At 44.0% G+C, this 22,352-nt stretch overlaps 1 protein-coding gene and 1 pseudogene across 1 annotated transcript in view; one reads left to right on the top strand and one right to left on the bottom strand.

Annotated features, from left to right (window-relative positions):
- Window positions 1-22,352, top strand: part of LOC139409029 (cadherin-related 23) — a 611,517-nt gene that overhangs the window by 372,216 nt on the left and 216,949 nt on the right. The window contains exons 15-20 of the mRNA XM_071153685.1: window positions 6,862-6,967; window positions 7,323-7,450; window positions 9,287-9,359; window positions 10,627-10,743; window positions 11,363-11,475; window positions 15,607-15,714. Coding sequence (XP_071009786.1) covers window positions 6,862-6,967; window positions 7,323-7,450; window positions 9,287-9,359; window positions 10,627-10,743; window positions 11,363-11,475; window positions 15,607-15,714 — 645 coding nt within the window. The remainder of the gene's footprint in view (window positions 1-6,861; window positions 6,968-7,322; window positions 7,451-9,286; window positions 9,360-10,626; window positions 10,744-11,362; window positions 11,476-15,606; window positions 15,715-22,352) is intronic.
- On the bottom strand, window positions 11,871-12,907 carry LOC139414076 (general transcription factor II-I repeat domain-containing protein 2A-like; annotated as a pseudogene).

Below are 22,352 nucleotides of genomic sequence, written 5' to 3'. Positions count from 1 at the left end.
TGTGCAATTTGGATTCGGTCTAGGGCTTCTGGGATAATGGTGTTGATGTGAGCCATGGCCAGCCTTTCAAAGAACTTCATGGCTACAGATGTGAGTGCTACGGGTCATTAGTCATTTAGGCCAGTTACCTTAGTGTTCTTGGGCACAGGAATTATGGTGGTCTGCTTAAAACATGTTGGTATAATATACTCAGACAGGGAGAGGTTGAAAATGTCAGTGAAGACACTTGCCAGTTGTTCAGCGCATGCTCGCAGTACACACGTCTGGTAATCCGTCTGGCACTGCGGCCTTGTGAATGTTGACCTGTTTAACTTCTTGGTGACGGGGCAGTATTTTCACATCCAGAGGAAATGCGTGCCCAAATTCAACTGCCTACCCATCCCCAGAAGATAATATATTATTAGTAGATTTGAATAGAAAACACTCTGAAGTTTCTAAAACTGTTTGAATCATGTCTGTGAATATAAGATTATTTATTATTATTTAGCAGGCGAAACCCAGAGGACAGACCATTCTGATTTTTTTTTTTTGAGGTCACTCTCTTTTCAATGGGTTTCATTGGGAATCCAGATTTCTAAGGGACCTTCTTGCAGTTCCTACCGCTTCCACTGGATGTCACCAGTCTTTAGAAATTGGTTGAGATTTTTCCTTTGTGTAATAAAGAAGTACGGCCATCTTGAATGAGGGTAACTTGAAGTGTACTGTTAGATAGAGGCGCGTGACCTGAAAGCATGCTACAGTTTGTTTTCCTCCTGTTTTAAACACAGATCATCCCGTCTTCAATTTTATCAATTATTTACATAAAAAAATACCTAAAGTTGTATTACAAAAGTAGTTTGAAATGTTTTGGCAAAGTTTACAGGTAACTTTTGAGATATTTTGTAGTCACATTGCGCAAGTTGGAACCAGTGTTTTTCTGGATCAAACGCGCCAAATAAATGGACATTTTGGATATATATCGATGGAATTAATCGAACAAAAGGACCAATTGTGATGTTTATGGTAAATATTGGAGTGCCAACAAAAGAAGCTCATCAAAGGTAAGGCATGAATTATATTTTTATTTCTGCTTTTTGTGTCGCGCCTGCAGGGTTGAAATATGCTTCTCTCTCTATGTTTTGCCGAAAAGCCTTTTTGAAATCTGACATGTTGGCTTGATTCACAACAACTGTAGCTTTAATTTGCTATCTTGCATGTGTGATTTCATGAAAGTTTGATTTTTATAGTAATTTATTTGAATTTGGCGCTCTGCATCCCACATATCCCAGAGAGGTTAAAGGTCTTACTCACATCGGCTACGGAGACCTTGATCACACAGTCTTCCAGAACATCTGGTGCTCTCATACATGTTTCAGTGTTATTTGCCTCGAAACGAGCATAGAAGTAGTTTAGCTCATCTGGTTGACTTGTGTCACTTGGGCAGCTCTCGGCTGTGCTTCCCTTTGTAGTCAGTAATGGTTTGCAAGCGAGCGTAAGATCCGGTGTAGTATGATTCCATCTTAGTCCTGTATTGACGCTTTGCCTGTTTGATGGTTCATCAGAGGGCATAGCGGGATTTCTTATAAGCTTCCAGGATAGAGTCCCGCTCCTTGATAGCGGCAGGTCTAGCCATTAACTCCTTACGGATGCTGCCTATAATCCATGGCTTCTGGTTGGGGTATGTACATACGGTCACAATGGGGATGACGTCATCGATACACTTATTTATGAAGCCAATGACTGATGTGGTGTACTCCTCAATGCCATCGGAGGTATCCCGGAACATATTCCAGTTTTTGCTAGAAAAACAGTCCTGTAGCTTAGCATCTGCTTCATCTGACCACTTTTTTATTGATCTAGTCACTGGTGCTTCCTGCTGTCATTTTTGCTTGTAAGCAGGAATCAGGAGGATAGAACTATAGTCAGATTTTCCAAATGGAGGGTGAGGGAGAGTTGGTATGCATCTGTGTGTGGAGTATAGGTGGTCCAGAGAAATTTGGTAAAACGGATTTAAGTTTCCCTGCTTTAAATTCCCCAGCTACTAGGAGCCCCACCTCTGGGTGAGCATTTTCTCAATGCTGTCTTAGTGCCAGCCTCTGTGGTGGTATGTGAACAGCTATGAAAAATACAGATGAAAACTCAATAGGTAGATAGTGTGGTCTACAGCTTATCATGAGATACTCTACCTCAGGCGAGCAATAGCCACACAAACGTGTGTCAACTGTGTGTGTTACACACCTCTGTCTGCATCACCCTCTCTGCTATCCACTCTGTCTTCCTGTACCGCCATCTCTCTACAGCCCCCTATTAGTCAGGTTTCCAGTTAGGTCAGAGGGAGTAATAGTAACTGATGGCTCTGCGTTTCCTCTTAACCCCCCTGGAGAGAAAGCTTGCTTCCCAAATGGCACCATATTCCCTATTTGTGTACTCCATTTGACCCTTGTCAAAAGGAGTGCACTATATAGGGGATAGGGTGCCATTTTGGATGCATCCAAGCCAATTGGCCATTTGATCCTGACTTGGCTCTATACTGCTCGGCATGTCACAGGGTCTCCTGCCATGCTTTATTTGCCATGTGTGTGCGTGCTTGCGTGTGTCCATGCGTGTGGGCGTGTGTGGGTGTGTGTGTGTGTGTGTGAGAGCGGGAACTGAACGCTCGACTTGCTGTGTTTGATTAGACAGAGCTAACCTTAAACACACTGGTTATTAATAGGATGCCTGTCACGGGTGTCCTCCTCTTCATCTGAAGAGGAGAGGCGAGCTGGATCGGAGGACCAAAATGCGGCGTGGTATGTGTTCATCATTTATTTTAATACAGAAAACACTGAACACTGAAACCCTATACAAAAACAATAAACGAACTAACAACCGTGAAGCTAATGCAAACTGCGCTGAAACAAGCAATCAACATAGACAATCACCCACAAACAAACAGTGCAACCCAGGCTACCTAAGTATGATTCTCAATCAGAGACGACTAATGACACCTGCCTCTGATTGAGAACCATACTAGGCCGAAACATAGAAATCCCAAATCATAGAAAATCAAACATAGACTGCCCACCCAACTCACGCCCTGACCATACTAAATAAATACAAAACAAAGGAAAGAAAAGGTCAGAACGTGACAGTACCCCCCCCCCCCCCCAAAGGTGCGGACTCCGGCCGCAAAACCTTAACCTATAGGGGAGGGTCTGGGTGGGCGTCTGTCCGCGGTGGCGGCTCTGGCGCGGGACGTGGACCCCACGTCGCCATTGTCTTAGTCCGCCTCATTGTCCGCCTCCGTGGCTTCCTAACCATGGCAACTCTTCTCAATGGACAGAGGGGCAGCTCGGGACAGAGGGGCGGCTGCTCGGGACAGAGGGGCTCTGGCGCCTCAGACTCCGGCAGCAGCGCCGGACAGGCGGGAGACTCCGGCAGCAGCGCCGGACAGGCGGGAGACTCCGGCAGCAGCGCCGGACAGGCGGGAGACTCCGGCAGCAGCGCCGGACAGGCGGGAGACTCCGGCAGCAGCGCCGGACAGGCGGGAGACTCCGGCAGCAGCGCCGGACAGGCGGGAGACTCCGGCAGCAGCGCCGGACAGACAGGACCACCTGCAGGGAGGAGACAGAGAGACAGCCTGGTGTGTGGGGCTGCCACAAGAACCACCATGCTGGGGAGACCTTCAGGAGGCTTGGTGTTGGAGGCACCTGTAGGACCGGGCTGTGGGGGAGCACTGGAGCTCTGGTGCGCAACTTTGGCACCACTTCCCCAGGCTGGACAACTACTCTAGCCCGGACCCTCCAGAGTGCAGGCACAGGTTGAACCGGGCTGTGGGTAAGCACGGGAGATCTAGTGCTTACTACACGCACCTCTCCCTTAGGCTCTATTCCCACATTTGCCCGGCACGAGCGGAGCGCAGGCAGAGGACGCACTGCACCCTTCCAGCGCCCCGGAGACACAGCACGCAGAGCCGGCGCAGGATACCCTGGACCAAAACTGCGTACCGGCGACCAGACCCGCTGAGCAGGCACCATACGCCCTGGCTCGATGCCCGCACTCTCGGGGGGCTGTCCTATAGCGCACCGGGCTATGGACACGTACTGGCGACACAGTGCTCTTAACCGCATAACACGGTGCCTGACCAGTAACGCGCTGCTTATAATAAGCACGAGGAGTGAGCTCAGGTCTGCTACCTGGCTTAGCTCCACACCTCATGTGCCCCCCCAAAAAAATGTTTGGGGGCTGTCTCTCGTACCTGTCGCACTGCCGTGCTGCCTCCTCATATCGCCGCCGCTCAGCTCTGCTTTGGGGCGGCGATATTCCCCAGCCTGTGCCCAGGGTCCCTCTCCGTTCAGTATCTCCTTCCATGTCCAGGAGTCCTGTGATACCGGCCGCTGTTGTTGCTGCTGCTGCTGCCGTCGCTGTCTTTTACCACGCCGCTTGGTCCTTGGTTGGTGGGTGATTCTGTCACGGGCGTCCTCCTCTTCATCTGAAGAGGAGAGGCGAAATGGATCGGAGGACCAAAATGCAGCGTGGTATGTGTTCATCATTTATTTTAATACAGAAAACACTGAACACTGAAACCCTATACAAAAACAATAAACGAACGAACAACCGTGACACTAATGCAAACTGCGCTGAAACAAGCAATCAACATAGACAATCACCCACAAACAAACAGCTCAACCCAGGCTACCTAAGTATGATTCTCAATCAGAGACAACTAATGACACCTGCCTCTGATTGAGAACCATACTAGGCCGAAACATAGAAATCCCAAATCATAGAAAATCAAACATAGACTGCCCACCCAACTCACGCCCTGACCATACTAAATAAATACAATACAAAGGAAATAAAAGGTCAGAACGTGACAATGCCTAAGAGAAAAAGGGAAACCAGCAAGCATAAAGTGTGTCAGCAATTCTGGTATTGCCAAGGACCGGACTCCCAAGCCTCTGAAAACATTGGAGCCAAAAGAAGAAGGAAAGGAGGGAGGGAGAGAAGGAGGGAGGAAATATGAGAGAGAGAGAGAGAGGGGGGTACTGTGCAGCCAAAAGAGGAAGGTAAAGTGGAGCGAAAGAGTAAGAGTATCAAGTTTTACTGTCATGTGCACAAGTATAGCTAGGGGGTCTGCGCAGTACCTTCCACAAAAAGTTTTGCTTGACAAAAATACATATAAGTGGAGATTATATACTGGGCAAAAGAGAGGTTGAAAATGACCGTGAATATGCCTGCCAGATGTTCTGCACATGCTATGAGAACGCACTCTGGAAAAAGAGACAGAGAGCGAGAGAAGAAGGGGTAGTGTGAAGCCAAAAGAGAAAGGAACGGAGGGAGAGAAATTATGGGGAAGGGGGAACTGTCTCTCCCTGTCTCTTTCTCTCTACAACAGTGCTTTGCCTTTGCCTCCCACATCTCATGCCTTCCAGTCTCTTTTTCCACGCTTCCGCCTCTCCTTTCCTCTACCTTTCTTCTTTTACCCATCTTCTTCCCTCTTTCCCTTCTCTTTGTTTATCTTTCTCTCTTCTCAGTTGGTTGGAGAGTGAATGCCTTATCATAAAGTATTTGAAGAGAGATAGAAAGAGAGAGCGAGAGAGGAAAGCGAAGGTGATCATGTTAGAGAATGAGATAGAGAGAAAATTGAATTAAATTGAGAGAGACAAGTGTAGCACTTTCCAGGGAGAGAAGTTACCAATAAAATCTCTACATAATCATACCATTTTTGCATATGTTCCCAAGTCAGCATTTGTCAACATGTCCAACCCATATTGATTCCCTAGGAATCTCCAAAGACTCTCACTGCCTCATAATTAATGCTTTATCAGATGTATGTCAGATGTAGTTCTGTTATTGTTGTGTCGATTAACCTAGAATTGGACACACACACACACACACACACTTCTGTCTGTTCCCTGTTTTCTGTGTTCACCCAATATTAACACTGGGCGTTGGTTCTAATCTGTCCAATTACACACTGACTGGCTCACAGCCTGATGTCTTATCCACAGGTTTCAACACTGTAACACTGTACTGTAGCATCTGGGCATCCATACTCATACTCACTGTCTGTCTCATCCATGTGAAATCACATTATCAAATCAAATGTATTTATATAGCCCTTCTTACATGAGCTGATATACCAAAGTGCTGTACAGAAACCCAGTCTAAAAACACCAAACAGCAAGCAATGCAAGTGTAGAAGCACGGTGGCTAGGAAAAACTACCTAGAAAGGCTAAAACCTAGGAAGAAACCTAGAGAGGAACCAGGCTATGAGGGGTGGCCAGTCCTCTTCTGGCTGTGCCGGGTGGAGATTATAACAGAACATGGCCAAGATGTTCAAATGTTCATAAATGACCAGCATGGTCAAATAATAATAATCACAATAGTTGTCGAGGGTGCAACAAGTCAGCACCTCAGGAGTAAATGTCAGTTGGCTTTTCATAGCCAATCATTGAGAGTTTCTCTACCGCTCCTGCTGTCTCTAGAGAGTTGAAAACAGCAGGTCTGGGACAGGTAGAACGTCCGGTGAACAGGTCAGGGTTCCATAGCCGCAGGCAGAACAGTTGAAACTGGAGCAGCAGCACGGCCAGGTGGACTGGGGACAGAAAGGAGTCATCATGCCAGGTAGTCCTGAGGCATGGTCCTAGGGCTCAGGTCTTCCGAGAGATATTATCTCCGACTCACTCACTCACTAAGTCAGTCACTCTCTCTCCCTTCCTACCCCCCCCCCCCCCCCCCTTCTCGCTCAGTCAAATTCATATACAAATTGCTTTATTGGCATGATAAACATTGAGTAAATATTGCAAAGGCTTCAATGTTGCAACTTCACTTGAGTTATACACATTATAATAAAATAAAATAAAAAGTTATAACTAATCACTCTCTTTCTTTCTCAGGCTACAGATGAAGACTCTCCCCCTAACAACTTCCTGACCTACACCATCACGTCTGCATCTGTATTCCGTAGTTACTTCAGAATTATCATGGTGGAGGGCTACGCAGGTCAGCATACACACAAATAAACACACACACACGCACAAACATATTGAAATTATGCTTCTTTTGAGTAACCTCAAAACCTTTCAGTAAGGCTTTACATGATACAAAGGAACTTATTGTCTTAACATAATACACATTCATTGTGATTTTTGGCTATTGACATTATTAGCAATTTTTACACTAAGTACTGTACATATTTTGTATGTAGGCCTAACTAGAATATAAAGTTGCTGTGTTTTGTCATGCTCCTGCTGTAAACCCTGCTGGCTCTACAGTCCTTAGCATCACACACGTCCTCAGCACTCTTCTCTCGCCAAGCTCTCCCTCTCTCGTCTCTCCTCCCCTCTCCTCTCCTCAGTGATCATTGTGAACAGCCCACTGGACTACGAGATGGTCCCTGAAGGACTGATCTACCTGACTGTGATGGCCAAAGACGGGGGGAACCCAGCCCTCAACAGCAGTGTCTCTGTCACCGTGGAGCTGTTTGTCAGTACATCACCCCCCTTTATGCTTTCTAATAGTTTCATCCAAAACTCATGTACCAGGATTGGGTTCAATTCGAATGGAAGTTAGTCAATTCAGGAAGTTACTTGAATTTACAATTTCTAAACTCTATGGGATGGGTGTCCCTAAACGGGACGGTTGTTGCTAACGTGCGCTAATGTGACTAGAATGACATTGTATACAACAGCCAACTTTCCAGTACATAGACATGTCTTATATGGGCAGAAAGGTTAAATTATTGTTAATCTAACTGCAGTGTCCAATCAACAGTAGCTATTGCAGTGAAAAAAAATGTCATGCTATTATGTCATGCTTGAGGAGAGTGCACATCAACAAAAAAACGTATCACGGCAACTGGTTTGATATATTCACCTCTGAAGGTAGGTGACATTACATTCAGTAATCTTGCTCTGATTTGTCAACCTGAGAGTCCCAGGGTAAAACTATGTTGTCTCACGATGGTCTAAACCCAGCTCACGTTCCCTATTAGTGGGTGACCAATCCACCACTTGGTGAATTCTGCTTCACAATGATAGGCAGAGCCGACATAGATCTATTTTTATGTTCAAATGTAGGAACTTGGATCTACAGTTTGACCCCTCTGCTGTCTCTGGCTCCAGACCCACCCCGCCTGGCCATGTGTGAAAGTTAGTGGATAAGCTAATGATCCATCATGTATGATATCCCTGGTAGCGTGTAAACGTATATTTTTTACCATAGCATTTTTTATGTTCTCTATAGTTATGTACTTGAAAATGTATCAATTGGGCAATTCAGCACATTTGGGCAAACTCCTGGCAGACTTGATACAAAATGTTGTGCAGAAATGTAATTCTTCACTGGATGAGTCTGAAACTTTGCCCGCACACTGCTGCCATCTTTTGGCGAAAATCTAACTTACACCTACCTAGACTCATTTCTGAAAGTATGGCCTTCATCTTGCATTTAAAAAAAAAAAAAAACATGTTTTTTGGTTTGTATTATCTTTTACCAGATCTAATGTGTTATATTCTCCTACATAAATTTCACATTTCCACAAATATCAAAGTGTTTCAAGAATGTGCTTATCTTTGCTTCAGGTCCTGAGCTACTGGCAGTTAGATTTGGGTATGATGTTTTAGGTGAAAATGGAAAAAAAGGGTACGATCCTTAAAAGGTTTAACATTCTCAGTACATCCTTACATAGAGAAACATGTCCATTTATAAAGCGTGTTTGATGCAGAAAAAAACTGCTTACAAAAATGCAACGTCACTACAAAATATTTCAAAAGTTGCCTATAAACTTTGCCAAAATATTTCAAACTACTTTTGTAATACAACGTTAGGTATTTTTAAACGTTAATAATCGGTCAAATTGTAGACGGGGCAATCTGTATTCAATACAGGAAAGAAAACAAACCAGCGCTGCTTTTCACGTCTTGCGCAAAAGTGTCCCCAGTTCCGAGTTGGCCTACTTTTTCATTGCACAAAGGAATAACCTCAACCAAATTCCAAAGACTGGCGACATCCAGTGGAAGCGGTAGGAACTAGGTTAAAAAAATAGGTTCCTATGAAATATCCCATGGCAAAGACAATACAGGGAACAGGGAGGGGGGAAAAAATGTTTCTGAACAGTTAGTCCTCAGGGTTTTGCCTGCTACATAAGTTTTGTTATACTCACAGACATGATTCAAACAGTTTTAGAAACTTCAGAGTGTTTCCAAATCCATGAATAATATGCATATCTTATATTCTTGGCATTGTTTAAGTAAGGTCTATTTACTGTTCATGTGATTGTGAAGACTTAGTCTATTTTCTCGGCTCACATTCTCACCTTAGGATGAAAATGACAACCCACCAAAGTTCAGCAAGCCATCCTACATTGCCAAGATCCCTGAGGACATCATTGCAGGTGCGTTGTAGTCATAGAAATAGAACAACTTTATTACATAAATAATTGTATATCTACGGTTGGAGTCGACGACAGCTGGGTTGTGTCTAAAAACCTTACTAGCTGTCAAAAAACCCTGCTTCCTCCATCCTCCAATGCACTTTGGGAGAAAGGCCTGGAGTGGAGGAAACAAGGACAGAGGAAGCAAGGATTTGACAGCTAGTCATGTTTTCAGACACGTCCCTGGTGTTACAATGAGGTCAATGGCTGAGACTGGGTGACAATGAATTCCCTCTGTTCAATTCAAAAAGCTTTGACATAGATCATTACAATTGCCTTTTAAAATAATAATACAGTAATTCAATGACCAAGTCACAACCTATCACTTCTTACCCTTTACCTTGAGTTTCTTAAACATTAGCTCTTTCAATTATATTCCTTTCTTTGCTTTGTGTCCGTTTTTTATTTGTCCATTTTTTACATGTATTTTTCTTTTTCTTAACTTGTCTTATCTTTTTGTGTAGATTTGTATAGTATTTTTAAGTGCTTAGCGAGCCAGTGCAGTTAAATGACTATCGCTATACAGAGCAGAATAGCCGATTATGCTTATTCATTCTCATGAATGTATTCAGTGGACTCTTTCATCCCAGACAATAGATTTGTTTCCAATCGCTGGAGGAAATTAGATATTTGACTACCCCCTCGTCCATCAAAGCTGCTGCGGAGCTTGGCAAATAGTTCAGACACACACACACACACACACACACACACACACACATATACAGTGAGGTTGGTGGACTGTGAGGCTGGATCATGGGGCTAATTTAGCTAGCTAACACCAGGCCTCTGGACTCAGCCTCTCCCAGCCTCTCATCCCCTTCCCTGGGTATTATTTACCATGGCTCTGCCAGGCTTGGACCACAATGCCAAACAAGTTGATAATCCCCTAATCTATAAACCCACTCACTGCCACTATCCTTCACTGGAAAGGGGGGATAGAAAATTCCGTTTTTAGAATTATTATCTTCTTCTCTCTCCACTGGCTGTCTGTGTTCTGTTGTTCTTTTTCTGTGTTTCTCTCTTTCTCACTACTTTGTCTCCCTCTCTCTCTTTCACTCTGAATTACCACCCCTTTCTCTCCCCCTTTCTCACTGAGATCCCCCATTCTTGTTCCCCCTTCTCTCTTTCACTCCTCATATCCCTTAATTTCTCTCCCTATCCCCCTTGATATCCCTTCTTCTCTCTTCCCCTCTCTTTTACTCACTCCTCATCCTTCTCTCTTCCTCAGGGGCGACAGTTGTGTTTGTGAATGCCACTGATCTGGATGCATCCCGAGAGTTTGGGCAGGCCTCCCTCATTTACTCCCTACAGGGCTCCTCCCAGTTCCGCCTCAACACTCGCTCAGGTGTGTGTGCAGTGGCAGACTTAACATTAGGCAACTAAGGCAATTGCCTGGGGCCTCAAATCATCAGAGGGCCTCGTGATTGAATTTTTCTGGGAAGGGGTCGGGGTGTCAACTTACTGTTGGGCATTAGAATCGTAGAATACACAAGGAAGGTTGCAATTTAAAAATGTTGTGGTGCATCAGCGGTTTTCCTCTTGTTATGTCAGTCATTGACTGTCACTCAATTAGTCATGTCAGCTAACATTTTTTAGAGTGCTGGATGAGTTAGTCTAGCCAGCTACCCTAAACCTTGAAGTAATCATGGCTGAATTACCGTCCGGGCACGAACGGCACCTCCAGCGGCCCCCCTCTCGCCGTTTGGGGTCCTGTCCTGCATTCCAAATCTCGCTTAGGGCCCCCAAAAGGCTCTGGGACGGGACCTCAGAGTGGCCTCTGCCTGGGGCCTCCAAATCACTATGTCTGCCCCTATGTGTGTGGGTGTCTGTGTGTGTGTGTTTGTGTGTGTGGACCTGCATGTGTATGAGCATGCGTAAATGCAAGAAAGCGAGTGTGTTTTTGTACATGCTTGTGTAGTGTTAGATGTGTGTTTGACCTATATATTACTGTGTGTGTGTTTCAGGAGAGATCACCACTACAGCCTTACTGGACAGAGAGCTGAAGTCGGAGTATATCCTTATTGTCAGAGCAGTGGATGGAGGGGTGGGGCCACTGCAAAAAACTGGCATTGCCACGGTAACCCATCGTCATTTTCATACCTCTTCATGTTTCTTATTGTTCTCAAGCATCTAGATCAGACCTGGGCAATTATTTTCTATGGAAGGCCACATTCAAATATATTTTTGTCATCGCGGGCCAGAATCATATTACAGGATTATACAGATGTTGACAGATATATCTACTGTAAATCACATCCAGATATGCTACTTATTTTACTTGTTTAACATGCACAGAAATAAACCACATCCATGTTCTCCTTTTGGTAGGTAGTTTCATTATTAAACATGCAATGAACTACACAGAGGGAAACGTACACTGTGCATTTGCACCACGGACAGAATTCTTGTTAACGGGTATGCACAAAAACACAAGAACGAGAGAGAGCTCAACACTACATTTAAACTACTCAATCAGTGTGAGGAGTGAAGCATCTGATGGGCATGGACTAGAGCAGTGAAGTCAAGTATAGTTTCTGACGTCACTATGCGCAGGATTGCTGAGAGGTGAGTCAGTAAGAGATGATCTGTGCCTTGACTATTTCATCACTTAAAATGTCTGTTCACTTACATAGGTTGACCCAAACAGTACACACATCTTCTGAACATGACTCCTAATCTTTGTAAAGTTTTGTTCATCGAGAGATGCATAGAACCTCGTCAGTGATATTGTTTTCAATAGTTCTCCAAACACTCCATCAGACTGAAGATCGATAAGCTCAAGTTGCAGGTCAGTGGGAGCGTTATCCACATTGAAGGAGAAAGGAGAGGAAACCCAAAGCATGTCATTTTCCAACACTTTGAAAACCTCAAACCGACGAGATAACTCACAGCTCAAAGCACGCAGCCGCGATGTATACTCCTCCCGCTGGTCATCTGATAGAGAACAGACTCGTAGTGTCAGAAGGTGGGTGAGATTGTTGGCTTCTACTTGGTGGGTCAGGAGGAGTAATTTTCCCTTGAAGGCTTTGACAAGGCTGTACATCTGATGTGCAAAAAGGCCCTTCCCTTGTAGTTTGAAATTCAGTTCATTCATGAGGGCCATGATGTCCACGGTGAAGGCAAAATAAACCAACCATTCTTTATCTTGCAGTTGAGGGAAATCCACATATTTTCCTTTCATTTTCAAAAACTCAGCAATCTCTGACTTCAGGCCTTTTAAGCACCTTCCCCAAACTCAGCCATCTCACGTTTGAGTGGTAGGGGAATTCTGCATGACCTGACTCTGTCTCTTCCAACAGTGAGATAACCTGCCTGTGGTTTAAAGAGTTTGCTCTTATGAAGTTTACCACTTTAGTGACCGTATCCACAACATTGCTCATTTTCAGAACACATTTACAGAGCACCTCCTGATGAATAATGCAATGCAGGAAAATCATTTTCTGATCTGGGTTCACCTCAGCTACTTGATCTTGTATCCTTTTCAAAAGGCCAACGTTTTTTCCTTTCAAGTTTGGGCACCCATCGGTGGTCACACTGGATAACTTTTCAAAACTCAGTCCCAGCTTTGTCACACACTTATTAACCTCCTCCAATAAATATTTCCCTTGTCACGCCCTGGCCTTAGTTATCTTAGTTTTTTTTTAATTATTTTGGTTAGGCCAGGGTGTGACATGGGTGATGTATGGTTTTTGTCTCATCTAGGGTGTTGTCTTGTCTAGGGGTTTTGTAAGTTTATGGGGCTGTTTCCTGTCTAGGTAATTGTATGTCTATGGTTGCCTAGATTGGTTCTCAATTAGAGGCAGCTGTCTATCGTTGTCTCTGATTGGGAACCATATTTAGGCAGCCATATTCTTTGGGTATTTGGTGGGTGATTGTTTCCTGTGTCAGTGTTTGTGCCACACGGGTTTCGTTGCCAGTTCACTTTATTATTTTGTATTTGTGTTCATGTTTAGTTTTTCTTATTAAAAACCATGGACATCTACCACGCTGCGTATTGGTCCGATCCTTGTTTCACCTCTTCAGAGGAAGAGGAGGAAATCTGCCGTGACAGAATCACCCACCACAACAGGACCAAGCAGCGTGGTGACAGGCAGCGGCAGCAGGAGCAGCGCAATCAGAACTTCTGGACTTGGGAGGAGATCCTGGGCACAGCCAGGAGAATATCGCCGCCCCAAAGAAGAGCTGGAGGCAGCGAAGGCGGAGAGACGCTGGTTTGAGGAGGCAGCACGGCGGCGCGGATGGAAGCCTGAGAGTCAGACCCAAAAATGTACTGGGAGGGTGCACGCAGGAAGTGTGGCGAAGCCAAGTAGGAGACCAACTTCTTGTGCTTACCGGAGGGCGAGAGAGACCGGGCAGGCACCGTGTTATGCTGTGGGGTGCACGGTGTCCCCAGTGCGGGTGCATAGCCCGGTGCGGTACATACCAGCTCCTCGTATCGGCCAGGCTAGAGTGGGCATCGAGCCAAGTGCTATGAAGCCGGCTCTACGCATCTGGTCTCCAGTGCATCTCCTTGTGCCGGCGTACATGGCACCAGCCTTACGCATGGTGTCCCCGGGTTCGCCTGCACAGCCCAGTGCGGGCTATTCCACCTCGCCGCACTGGCAGGGCGACTGGGAGCGACCACCAGGTAAGGTTGGGCAGGTTCGGTCCTCAAGAGCTCCAGTGTGCTTGCACGGTCCGGTCTATCCAGTGCCACCTCCACTCACCAGCCCTCCGGTGGCAGCTCCCCGCACCAGGCTTCCTGTGCGTGTACAGAGCCCAGTACTCCGTGTTCCTCCTCCCCGCACTCACCCTGATGTGTGTGTCCTAGGCCCAGTACCACCAGCGCCGGTACCAGGCCTACAGTGTGCCTCGCCTGTCCAGAGCTGCTAGAGTCTCCCGCCTGTCCAGAGCTGCTAGAGTCTCCCGCCTGTCCAGAGCTGCTAGAGTCTCCCGCCTGTCCAGAGCTGCTAGAGTCTCCCGCCTGTCCAGTCTGCAAGGAGCCGCCAGTCAGCCAGGATTCGCCAGGATCCGCCAGAGCCGCCAGCCAGCCAGGATCCGCTAGAGCCGCCAGCCAGTCCGGGGCCGCCCTTCAGTCCGGGAGCTGCCCCTTCAGTCCGGAGCGTATTGGTCCGATCCTTGTTTCACCTCTTCAGAGGAAGAGGAGGAAATCTGCCGTGACATCCCTGTGGTTGTGCTCTTCATTGACTGCACTGAAGCAAGCTCCTTTGTAATTTCAAAATCTGGGGTTACGCCTCATAAGAATAACAACAACTGCGCCGTGTCACGTGCATCAGCTCTCATCCCAGGGCCAAGGAGAAAGAGGTGAAATCCTTTACCTTGTCTTTCAACTGTTGTTCCATATGCCGTGTCACTGTTCGTCTTGACAGGGAAACATTTTCAAACAGCTCTTTCTTGTCGGAGCCTAGTATTCCTGCAGAGTCAATTAAAAATTAATGAATTCGCCCCCTCAGCAAATGGCTTGCTATGTTTAGCAATTTTGTGGGACAGTACATAGCTAGCTCTCGCAATTCTGTCATTTGCTGAATGCAGTTTTGTGAAAAGTCCTTGCTGCTTTTGCAACTGAGAAAGCAACTCCTTCGATGCACTCTGCTTCGAAGACATATTCCTATGTTTCTCTGCATGCTTCGTCTGGAAGTGTCAGGACAAGTGGTAGTCTCTCAAGACAGCGATGCTCTCTTTGCACACTAAGCACACAGCGTTTCCTGATGCCACAATAAATAAATATTTCGTTGTCCACTCTTGCTGAAACACCCTACGTTCAATGTCTACTTTCCTTTTCATTGAAATCTTTGAAAAACTAATTTTTTAGCAATTTCTAGCGAGCGACTATTTGTAACTGTGACTATTTGTAACTGTGACGTGTGTGTCAGCCTGTCAGTCTCTGTCTGTCCTCGTGCAGTTGTTATTTATACGTGCCTTCAAAATAAATCTCCCACAAGCGGTGGGAGTTAAATCGTTACACAAAGGCGAGTATTCATTGGACTTTTAATTTGAATAACAAATGTTTTATCAAAACTTTACTATCGCAAATTCTTTATGTGATCTGAGCATGATTCCGTGGGCCGTATTGAATCCGGTTGCGGGCCGCATAGGCCTGATTTTGCCTAGGCCTGATTTAGATGCTGCTTTTCACTTTCTCTCTCTCTTCTATCTCTATGCCTTCAACTGAAATCAGAACATTCATCAACCCTTCTCCTCCCTCCAGGTGAACATCACCGTCCTGGACATCAATGACAATGCCCCTATGTGGCGAGATGAGCCCTACCATGCCAACGTGGTGGAGATGAGCCCCATAGACACTGACGTAATCTCTGTGAGTTCAGCCTTCCTTGACCTTTTTTGCCCTGACCCCCAAAAATACGCTTTGGCTTGTAGATAAGACAGACCGATCACTGACTTTTTTGTGGATATTATTTTTCCTGTTCTGACTTGCCTAGTTAACCTCTAGCGACGAGCAATCCCGTATCCGGGAGCGTAATCATAGCCTCAAGCGCATTACCATAACGCAACGTTTCCTATTCATGAAAATCGCAAATGAAATAAATATATTCAAACACAAGCTTAGCTTTTTGTTAACACTGTCATCTCAGATTTTCAAAATATGCGTTACAGCCAACGCTAGACAAGCATTTGTGTAAGTTTAGCATGGCATAATGCCATGCTAGGCTGTGTTGGCAGCAGGCAACATTTTCACAAAAATAAGAAAAGCAACCAAATTAAATAATTTACCTTTGAAGAACTTCAGATGCTTTCACTCAGGAGACTCCCAGTTAGATAGCAAATGTTACTTTTTTCCCAAAATAATATTTTTGTAGGCGAAAAACGTCACATTTGTTCATCCTGCTTGGCTGAGAAATCGACAGAAATACTTCAACTATAATGCATTAGCATAACGCAACTTTTTCTATTTATGAAAATCGCAAATGAAATGAAATAAATATTTTTAAACACAAGCTTAGCCTTTTGTTAACAACACTGTCATCTCAGATTTTCTAAATATGCTTTCAACCAAAGCTACACAAGCATTTGTGTAAGAGTATTGATAGCCTAGCATAGCATTAAGCCTAGCATTCAGCAGGCAACATTTTCACAAAAACAAGAAAAGCATTCAAATAAAATCATTTACCTTTGAAGAACTTCGGTTGATTTCAATGACGAGACTCTCAGTTAGATAGCAAATGCTCATTTTTTTCAAAAAATATTATTTGTGTTGGCGAAATAGCTCCGTTTTGTTCATCACGTTTGGCTAAGAAAAAGACCGGAAAATGCAGTCACTACAACAAACTTTTTTCCAAATTAGCTCCATAATATCGACAGAAACATGGCAAACGTTGTTTAGAATCAATCCTCAAGGTGTTTTTCACATATCTATTTGATAATCTATCAGTGGTGACAGTTGGTTTCTCATCAGAAGCGAACGGAAAAATACTGCAGCTGGAGATTACGCAACAATTGCAACGGAGGACACCAAGCGACCGCCTGGTAGATGTAGTCTATGGTCAATCTTCCAATGATATGCCTACAAATACGTCACAATGCTGTAGACACCTTGGGGAAGTGACAGAAAGCCTTAGCTCATTCGTGGCCCATTCACAGCCATATAAGGAGTCATTGGCATGAGGCGGTTTCAAAAAATGCGGCACTTCCTGATTGAATTTTTATCTGGGTTTCGCTTGTAACATCAGTTCTGTGGCACTCACAGACAATATCTTTGCAGTTTTGGAAACGTCAGAGTTTTCTTTCCAAAGCTGTCAATTATATGCATAGTCGAGCATCTTTTCGTGACAATATCTTGTTTAAAACGGGAACGTTTTTCATCCAAAAATTTAAATAGCGCCCCCTATATCCAAAAAGTTAAATAAAGGTTCAATATTTTTTTTTTATTAAATAAAAACTAAACTGAAAGGGACTAGGAACTTTAAATGCATTTGAATGCTTCTCCCTTAGATCAGATATGACTTTGGGGTATTTAGGTGGAAATAAATTAACTGTGCTGTACAATGTGTAGCCTGAGGAAACATACTAAATGGATTACAGTTCAGGGATTTAGAGACACTACTACAGATAAGGTGGATTCTGCTGACAGACTTAATTTCAGCGTATTTAGACCTGTACTCTGTACTCTGACAGAAAATATACAATACATTTCCCACAGTGCAAATCAACTCAGAGGGCTCTATTTTAACAAACCTGACACAATGGTAAATCTCATCACTGGCGGTAGCGCTATAGGTCAGAGGGTGTATCAGAAATATTTTTGCTATTTTCACTGCAGGAATTATGAGCACAATAGCTGTCGGTGGCAAATTGGCTTGGTTTTCAATCAACACGTTCCATGGCTTAATACTGCATGCGTTTGTCTCAAGTTCTGTAGGTTATTGATGGTCTTTGCGTTGTCAACAACTCCAATACGGCTGGGGTCACGGAATATTCTTGTTCTAGTCCATTGTTGATTGATACTATAGTTTATAGCATAGACTACAGTAATAAGTTGTAACGATTGACTGATACTCATGGTCCCGGTTTAAATGGTTAAAGGTTCCGCACAATTATCCTATTTCCCAAATTTTAAAATAGTCTTTGAATGACCAAAACATCACCCATAATATTTGTACGCTATTAACCTTTTCATACAGTGCCTTGCGAAATTATTCGGCCCCCTTGAACTTTGCGACCTTTTGCCACATTTCAGGCTTCAAACATAAAGATATAAAACTGTATTTTTTTGTGAAGAATCGACAACAAGTGGGACACAATCATGAAGTGGAACGACATTTATTGGATATTTCAAACTTTTTTAACAAATCAAAAACTGAAAAATTGGGCGTGCAAAATTATTCAGCCCCCTTAAGTTAATACTTTGTAGCGCCACCTTTTGCTGCGATTACAGCTGTAAGTCGCTTGGGGTATGTCTCTATCAGTTTTGCACATCGAGAGACTGAATTTTTTTCCCATTCCTCCTTGCAAAACAGCTCGAGCTCAGTGAGGTTGGATGGAGAGCATTTGTGAACAGCAGTTTTCAGTTTTTTCCACAAATTCTCGATTGGCTTCAGGTCTGGACTTTGACTTGGCCATTCTAAAACCTGGATATGTTTATTTTTGAACCATTCCATTGTAGATTTTGCTTTATGTTTTGGATCATTGTCTTGTTGGAAGACAAATCTCCGTCCCAGTCTCAGGTCTTTTGCAGACTCCATCAGGTTTTCTTCCAGAATGGTCCTGTATTTGGCTCCATCCATCTTCCCATCAATTTTAACCATCTTCCCTGTCCCTGCTGAAGAAAAGCAGGCCCAAACCATGATGCTGCCACCACCATGTTTGACAGTGGGGATGGTGTGTTCAGCTGTGTTGCTTTTACGCCAAACATAACGTTTTGCATTGTTGCCAAAAAGTTCAATTTTGGTTTCATCTGACCAGAGCACCTTCTTCCACATGTTTGGTGTCTCCCCCAGGTGGCTTGTGGCAAACTTTAAACAACACTTTTTATGGATATCTTTAAGAAATGGCTTTCTTCTTGCCACTCTTCCATAAAGGCCAGATTTGTGCAATATACGACTGATTGTTGTCCTATGGACAGAGTCTCCCACCTCAGCTGTAGATCTCTGCAGTTCATCCAGAGTGATCATGGGCCTCTTTGCTGCATCTCTGATCAGTCTTCTCCTTGTATGAGCTGAAAGTTTAGAGGGACGGCCAGGTCTTGGTAGATTTGCAGTGGTCTGATACTCCTTCCATTTCAATATTATCGCTTGCACAGTGCTCCTTGGGATGTTTAAAGCTTGGGAAATCTTTTTTTTGTATCCAAATCCGGCTTTAAACTTCTTCATAACAGTATCTCGGACCTGCCTGGTGTGTTCCTTGTTCTTCATGATGCTCTCTGCGCTTTTAACGGACCTCTGAGACTATCACAGTGCAGGTGCATTTATACGGAGACTTGATTACACACAGGTGGATTGTATTTATCATCATTAGTCATTTAGGTCAACATTGGATCATTCAGAGATCCTCACTGAACTTCTGGAGAGAGTTTGCTGGGCTGAATAATTTTGCACGCCCAATTTTTCAGTTTTTGATTTGTTAAAAAAGTTTGAAATATCCAATAAATGTCGTTCCACTTCATGATTGTGTCCCACTTGTTGTTGATTCTTCACAAAAAAATCCATTTTTATATCTTTATGTTTGAAGCCTGAAATGTGGCAAAAGGTCGCAAAGTTCAAGGGGGCCGAATACTTTCGCAAGGCACTGTACGTGCCAACACACAGGTGTGATCATTCTACAGTGGTCCCTGTAGCATAAGATCAAAGCGGTGTGGTTAGAAAAAACGTCCAGTTTAGGTATGACACAACAATCAGCATTTGAGCTGGGCACGTTTTTTTCAGAAACATTTTGCACAAACACAGTCCTTACAAAAAAAATAATCTTTTTTTTTCTTTTTCACCTTTATTTAACCAGGTAGGCTAGTTGAGAACACGTTCTCATTTACAACTGCGACCTGACCAAGATAAAGCAAAGCAGTGTGAAACAAACAACAAAACAGAGTTACACATGGAATAAACAAGCGTACAGTCAATAACACAATAGGAAAGAAAAGTCTATATACAGTGTGTGCAAATGGCGTGAGGAGGTAAGGCAATAAATAAGCCATAGTAGCGAAGTAATTACAATTTAGCAAATTAACACGAGTGATCGATGAGCAGATGGTGATGTACAAGTAGAAATACTGGTGTGCAAAGAGCAGAAAAGTAAATAAAAACAATATGGGGATGAGGTAGGTTGATTGGGTGAGCTATGTACAGATGGGCTATCTGTACATAGCTAGCTGCAGCGATCGGTTAGCTGCTCAGATAGCTGATGTTTAAAGTTAGTAAGGGAAATATAAGTCTCCAGCTTCAGCAATTTTTGCAATTATGTCCAGAATGTGAGCAGTTTATTTTTGGATGCAATGTTCAGACATTCACAGAAGTAGATACAGTAAAACACAATCATCCAAACCGAAAAAATGTAGGCCTCATTTGTCCTCGCGCTAACTGAGGAAAGATTGAGGTATCACAAGCTGTCATATTTTTATAACTCTCGGCTGACAGAAACTACAATATGAATTAACTAATAGCAATTATTTATAATTAATCACATCATGGGTGACCTCACCATTGCTTGAAATAATTGAGTAAAACACTTTCTAGAAATCGAAAGTAATCCGATGGGTAGTTTCTGCGCATTGCCATGTTTTTTCACAGAAACCAAAGATAAGAGAGAATAAGATGAGTTTGGTCTGTTTATAGTGTGCATGTTAAAGGGGGTGTGTTGTCTACCATCGTTCACATCCCACCATTCCCTTCCGGAAGCTCTCGTAAAATGAGTGAACCTTTACTGACCTCATTTTTTTATAACATCCTTGGTCTGACAAACGATTACGTGAAAACCCAGAATGCATTGTATGTCATCAAACTTGGCTCTACACATAGCTGGAATTAGCTAAGCTCATCATAATCAGTACAAACTTCAAAAAAGTGTTTTACACACGTGTCCGTTACAATCTATGCAAGAATCGGAATGCATGTTTGTCACCAGTACTTGAAAACATGTGAATAAAACAGTAAATTTATAAATAAGTATCACAACTTTTTCTGATAGTGATTTATTGATACAAGCGATACAAGCGGAGCGTGCCAGCGGTCAATCACCTAACCTCTCACTCCCACTCAGCCATTCAGTGTTGTACATGTATGTAGCTAGTGAGCTCAGCTGTAGCATTAGCAATGTCTTTCAAATGGAGACAACTCACAAATGTGGAAATTCTGAAGATTTTGTTTAAATTCTGACAATGAGTGAGTATGAAAGTCAGGAATCAGATTCTGACAGTGACAGTGAGGAGCTGCCCCCCAACCTTGTGGCCATTGAGAACCCTGAATCTGAGGACCCCTTGTCCACTGAAGTCCCCGGTCCCTTTGAAGATGCTGGTGGTGATGGAGGCAGACCGATAATGGATGAAGTACAGGAGTTCTGTGGTAGCTGGAAGGCTGCCAGTCATTTCACCCCTCTTGGCCTTGCTGTTTGCTTTGATGAGTCCCAGTCTGGAGTGCAAAGCCCCTTGCTTTTTCCATCTGAGGCAGAGTGCTTCAAGTTGTTTCTGACAAGTGATGGGAGACATAGTAGAAGAGACCAATCGCTATGCCTTGGAGCTACAGGAGAAGAGAGAGGAAACTCGCTAAATGTGTGACAACCACAATTAGTGCAATTGGTGACATTCCTCATGGGAATAGTAAAGAAGAACTCCCAAAGAGAATACTGGAGCACAGATCCTATGTTTGCAACTCCCTTCTTTGCCACCCTCTTTTCCCAAGATCGCTTCCTAGTTCTACATGCGATGCCTGCATTTCGTCAACAATGCTACTGCCAACCTAAATGACCCTTTAAACAAAATAAGACATTTTCTTACCAGCCTAACATCAGCATTTGGTTGGGTCTTTGTGCCATACAAGGACCTATGCATTGATGAATCCCTGATGTTATGGAAAGGTAGGCTGGCGTTCTGTCAATATATACCCTCCAAAAGAGGTCAAGTTCTTTGTCATGTGTGACGTGAAGACAGGATTTGTGCAGGACATTATAGTTTACACAGGGTCCACCACTCTCATCCAACATGAGGGGCTTGGTGTGTCCAGGTCTGTGGTGATGACCATGCTGGCTCCTCATCTCGGCAAGGGACACACTTTGTATGTGGACAATTGGTACAGCAGTCCCACACTCTTCCAGCATCTGTGAGATGATTACTGAACAAGGTATTTTTTGTAATTGGACGTACAGTTCACATACAGCTCCATTATGCAATTATTGTGACAATATCTCACCCATCTACCCACTGCCTCATCATCCTCTCCTTTCCCTCATCCTCCCCACTCCCTCATAGGTAAAGTAATTACCTACCAAAAGTATAGAGAGAACCTCATGAGA

Source organism: Oncorhynchus clarkii, chromosome 1 (genome assembly GCF_045791955.1).
Source record: "Oncorhynchus clarkii lewisi isolate Uvic-CL-2024 chromosome 1, UVic_Ocla_1.0, whole genome shotgun sequence".
In the NCBI taxonomy this organism is placed as follows: Eukaryota; Metazoa; Chordata; class Actinopteri; order Salmoniformes; family Salmonidae; genus Oncorhynchus; species Oncorhynchus clarkii.
Note: the sequence above shows the minus strand (reverse complement) of the source record. Positions and strands in the feature narration are given on the sequence as shown.